General features: G+C 40.7%; 1 protein-coding gene across 2 annotated transcripts; it reads right to left on the bottom strand.

Moving 5' to 3' along the window:
* Window positions 1–618: 618 nt before the first annotated feature.
* Window positions 619–5136, bottom strand: LOC133905401 (uncharacterized). Of its 2 annotated transcripts, none has more exons than XM_062347162.1 (3): window positions 4791–5132; window positions 4529–4682; window positions 619–1197 (listed from the first exon to the last, which is right to left on the bottom strand). In XM_062347162.1, the coding sequence occupies exons 1-3, from the start codon at window positions 4832–4834 to the stop codon at window positions 931–933; spliced, it is 465 nt and encodes a 154-aa protein (XP_062203146.1). In that variant the 5' UTR covers window positions 4835–5132; the 3' UTR covers window positions 619–930. The 2 variants fall into 2 exon arrangements, with proteins under 2 accessions (XP_062203146.1, XP_062203147.1); XM_062347163.1 differs by lacking the exon at window positions 619–1197 and adding an exon at window positions 1217–2466 and having other exon boundaries at window positions 4791–5136.
* Between the last annotated feature and the right edge of the window lie 207 nt (window positions 5137–5343).

The following is a 5343-nucleotide window of genomic DNA, read 5'->3' as shown; positions in this document are numbered from 1 at the left end:
CAGCTCCTCACCTTGAATTCATCCCTCATCTAGCGTTCACGAGGTTAAAACCTTACGTACTAGCAAATCATCTTAGTTTCACTAACTATGCTGATACTAATCATCAAAATCATAACCCCATACTAAGATCATTGACCTTACATTGAGTGCAGACACTGATGAAGTTTCAAAAACTCTATAAAATTTCAGGATGTCCGCCATGGACCAGTTGTCAGTCCAATCCGGATGCATTTTATTTTTCTCTCATCCTCAGATTCAATTTTTCAACAATTTTCAACTTCTAGTTCTAATAGTTAGAGAATGCATCCAGTGTATCCAACCTGAAAATAATATTCAAATGGTCTGAGAAATTCCAGGAAAAAAATGCTACATGTTTCCTGGTATGATGAAACGCAATGCAGTGTTTCAACTCAATACTCAAGATTTATTAGGAGGGAAAGAAAGGACAAACTTCAGTGATTAGTGACTTCATTTTTTCCGTCTTTCAAAATATCTCTAGTAACAAGCACTTTAAATGATCAATGGTTTCGTTTTGGAACGAAGCTACTCAAACAAGTTTCAGTTATGTCCAACAAACCCGATACAAAACCATTTTGCTTAGTGCCTAATGACAGTAAGTACCAGAAAAATATTGATTGGATATAAAGTTGACCGGCATCTGGAAAGACCTACACAAGATCATGGTACAAGTACTTTCAGAAGTACAATTTCCTGATGATCAGGCAACAATATATTAGCAAACAAGTTAGGTCTAAGGTCTCTGTAATACAAGATATTTACAGTACAACCAAGCAGCAGTCGGCACGCGCCAGAGGAAAAGATATCATGGTAGATACTACAAACTTTTAAAATTCTCATGTGTAGTTCTTCAGTTTCCATAGCAAGTGCTTTGAAGATTCTCAGCCCTGACGATATTGCAGGATTGAAAGTTCATTCAATATCAAATCCCTTCTCTTGGAGCTCCTGTATAACTTCATTCCTCATCCGAAGCCATAGCTTTTGTGCTTCCTGCTCAAACTTTTTTGACTGCAACTGTTTCTGCATGTTGTCAGAATCCATGTTGGCATCAGCAAAACCCTTGGGTCCAATTGTGGTGCCAAGAGCACCTCCACTTTTTATGAACTCCTCAACTGCCTCTTCATCACCAGGGTACGGGAACTTCCTGCGCTCATATAGGTGTGCCATTTCTCTTTCTTCCTGCAAAATGTTGAACATACCGTCTTAGGGGAGATCAGCAACAAGCTGGATGAAAGGGACGAGCATTCACAATGATAGTCTATGGCCACTCAAATGATGCCATGCAGCAAAAGGAGAGATGTATCCTATACATTTGACGTGTTTCCTAAAAAGTTCTTCTTTGTCCTAAAACTTAGCAGGGAAGTTATTTTGGGCACTGTATAAATACAATATGTTTTCAAGCATAGCATCCACCCAAATTATTAACACAAAGGAATCCAGTCCATGCTTGAGGCGTATCTTTGACAGCATAATGGAAAGTAGTTATGAACCAATAAGAGCAAAATGTAAGTTCTGTACTTCAGAAAAGAGAGAACTGTAGTGGGGCATATCCAATACTTAGAAGAATCTATTTTCACTTCAAAAATACTTAGAAGAATCTATATGTTAGGGTAAACACTGCTAAAAGGATAGCCAGACCGCATCGGCTACTAGGGGGAATTAGAACATAGATTGGGGAGACTTAGAATATTGAGGGAGACTAGATTAATTCTTCTTTGCTTGATTACAAAGAGTGGCAGCCGTGTGCCTTATATAGGCCTACAAAGACCTCATTCAAGTCAAACTCTAACTTATCGCTAACTATTATCTGATTTAAACTACTAACTAATCTCTAAATGCTATCTGATCTTTCCAAATAACAAACTAGAAGATAAAGATGACCGCGCGCTACAGTTCTGCACGCGCTATAGCACCCTGCGGTTACTGTTCACTCGTGTGAGCAGTACTTCCTGCACATAACACTATATTACCCATGCAATGCAATGAGACCCAAATCTGACTTAAAATTGTATCTGTGCGGGCTTGGCATGAATAGTTTTGCTAGAATCAGTATTGTTGCTTAAGTCTCCTTAAATTCACTAGCAACTGCACGTGTTTCACACACGTAAAATCAATACAGAATATAGCAATCCGAAGAAATAAAAGAATATAACATAACATAAGTAAGATTTGCATACATGAAATTCACAACATGATCATGTAATCTCAAGAGGGATGAGAGGAACATATCATCTAAAGTTGGCCATCCGTAGCAACATTGTGAGGAGAATCAAGATGGTAACTGATTTGTGAGGGAATAAAAACAATTCTTGCATAGTATCTTGGTGTAAAGATAGCGCAACGAAGTTGACCTCCGTAGAAGACGGCAGTGGAGGCGAAGTGCAAGCGACGGTGCACCCTCTGGATAAACACAGCGCTATAGGCTAAGTGCAGGAGGCGGCGCACCCTCTGGAGAAACCCGACGGTGAATGTATAGAAAGCAAATATGTATGAAAAGCAAATGATAGCATATTGAATGTATTTTAGAATGTGTGGAAGGTAAATATTGGACATCTATATATGAAAGGCAAATAAAGAGATATTGAATGTATTTTTGAAATGTATAGAAGGCAAATATTGGATATCTAGGTATGGAAGGGAAATATATTTTTGGAAGGATGAATCTTATTTTATAGGAGTGTAGATTTAGGAATGTGGTTCCGCATTTGAGGTGGCAGAGGAATGCAAGGAAAACATAAAGTCAAAGTAATATGAACAAGGCTGGAAGTATTCCAAAATATTACTATACAATTCACTGATATAGCCATTTTGATATCATAATGCAGTATCAGCTACTTAGCATTTTTGATACATTTGTCATATGTCCAATGCTTTGAGATAACAAAAGTTCATATTACTGCACAAAATTTCACAGTTCCTTTGCACCTGAGATAGGAACTAAATAACTAACAGTTCCTTTCTGTGATAAGAACCCCTCACAGCTACTTTCGCCATAAAAATGTTGACAACTTGATTTGAATATGTTTTCTGATCTCAGCAAACATTTTGGTACATGCATTAGGGAAGGGAGCACTGATATACACTGCGGTAAAACTGAAGGAACACAAGACAAGGAAGTTCCATGAGACGATCAAAAAACCACTACCTTCACACACAAATGTTTATCTCAGGATAAATAGAGGTAAGGCAATGCCTTGTGATTTCTAAGAACTTCATTTACTACTTCTGGAGTAAGAAGAGGGTAAGCACCTTTATGATTATGGTTCTGAAGATTCAGGGTAGAAGCTAATTTGGGGATTAAATTTTCAAACATGTAACCCTCAAACAGTCCAATTTCAGGGGGGAGAAGTTAAAATTTTAAACCAACTAAAACTGAGGAAAATGAAAGAGGAAAGATAAATGATGTTACTAGATACAGATTTTCCAGCTACCCATAGTTCAAGGACCAATTTAAGTTTAACCCCATATATTTATTAGTCATTCATAATAAGGGTTTCCCCTAAGGTCATTCCTCAACTAAAAGTATAACTCCCTAAGTGCAGGATAGATGCAATGATGACAATAAAGCTCAATAATGGCATTAAGCATCAGCAAAGACTCACGATGGAATATAAAAGTACTTCCCTGAGCACAGGATAAATGAAAGAGAAGTACTTCCCTGAGCACAGGATACATGAAATTATGTCAATGAAGCTCAAAATTTTCCTTCATATGTTGTTGTTAATCTAATCTTGAAAGTGAAACTCTTTGTAGAAGAACAGGACATCAATTGATGCCCTTGTTGCATTAAAGTGAAACTGAGTTCAGAGAACTGTTTAACCCAGCACACAATCATTTGACAGCCTACAGCTGCTATTAAACTAACAAGGTCTGAACGAATACATAAACATCCAACTCCAGTAGACAGACATGCCTCTGAAGTTGTTTTTTTCTTTTCCAATATCTGCTGTTTGATCACCAAACTACCCCCCCCCCCAGAAGCATTTTCACATATGGCCAGCTTTCCTTCCATAATTCCATGTTGACATCATCAACAACACTTATTTGCAGAGAATCCTCCAACATGGCCTTCAAGCACACAAGACAGTGATCCATCTTGGAAGCCAAACTGGCTGAACCATCCAAGTAGTATGTTTTGTTCTCCATTTAACAAGAAGAATTGTACGGTGCAAAAACAACATGCCGTGCAGATAAAGCGTACTACATGGATCAGTTTCACTTCCAAGATTAAATCAGCCATGGGACACACAAGATTCTAAAGGAGGATCGAAAAGTAACTGGAGTAACAGCATCAACAAAAACATGAAAAGAAACTAATCAAACATGACTGAATTAGCGACTATGCACAATTAGCATCTGCCAACCTTGCAACCAACAAAGAGGGTTGCAATCATGCATGGCACAGCTCCACAACCTGTACCTATTCCAATTCCAGCCAAATAAGAAAAATGCATTCTTACAGTACAACCCAACGATCAAGAACGCGAGCGGGGCAGTGAGGATACTGTACCTTGGGCCGTGGCTTGAGCGTCCACCATCCGAGCGGCGATGTCTCGTTCCAGAGCCAGGCGACGCCGAAGAGCGTGTAGGTGCATAGCATGGCCTTGCCCATCTGCTTCCAGAAGTAGGCGTCCTCCTTCTCGAATCCCATCTTCCTACACACCCTACCCGGCCACCCCACAACACACGCACAACGGAACATCAAGAAACCGTAGGCAAGGCAAGGCAAGGGAGATAGGAAAGACGAGAAACAGGTTATAGGAATGGCTCACCTGAGGAGCATCCGGGCAGGGGAGGATCGACCACTGAGGAGCATCCGGACAGGGGCGGATCCACCACTGAGGCGAGGTCGGGCAGCCGCCCGAGATGTCCCGGCGGCGGAACGAGCAGAGGAACGCGCTGGCGCCTGTCGGAGTTGGAGACGAGGTGAACCGCGACGGAATCGAGCTGGACAAGGAGAAGAGCGGAGACGGGGAAGGTGAGGTTGCAGATTGGGTAGAGAGAGGAGGAGAGCTCCGCTTCTAATACGGAGAGGAGCTGCCGGGTCCGCCGGCGACCGAGTCCGCCGGGCGAATTCTCGGAAACCCTAACGGCAATCGAAAGGGCTAAATGGGCTGTTCGGCATTGCCCGGAGTAGCCCATTAAACCAACCGCTGCCCTGTTTCCTCTCTTTTTTTTCCTTTTTTTCCATGAAAATTTCACATTTCAAATTTGGCTGCAAACTCAAAATTGAAATTTATGGAAAACCTCCTAAATTTTCCAACTGTTGTTAATGAAAGATTAAGGTGTGGCCCATTGCGTGTTACCATTAAAAATATTACACTC

The sequence above is a fragment of the Phragmites australis genome, chromosome 22 (assembly GCF_958298935.1).
Source record: "Phragmites australis chromosome 22, lpPhrAust1.1, whole genome shotgun sequence".
In the NCBI taxonomy this organism is placed as follows: Eukaryota; Viridiplantae; Streptophyta; class Magnoliopsida; order Poales; family Poaceae; genus Phragmites; species Phragmites australis.
Note: the sequence above shows the minus strand (reverse complement) of the source record. Positions and strands in the feature narration are given on the sequence as shown.

Excerpts from the sequence above, each read along its gene's own strand:
- LOC133905401 (XM_062347162.1), bottom strand. The coding sequence starts at position 4,834 with ATGCTCCTCAGTGGTCGATCCTCCCCTGCCCGGATGCTCCTCAG. Across the intron at positions 4,683-4,790 it reads CCTGCCCGGATGCTCCTCAG|GGTGTGTAGGAAGATGGGAT; the intron begins GTGAGCCATTCC and ends GTGGCCGGGTAG. Across the intron at positions 1,198-4,528 it reads CGCTCAAGCCACGGCCCAAG|GAAGAAAGAGAAATGGCACA; the intron begins GTACAGTATCCT and ends AACATTTTGCAG.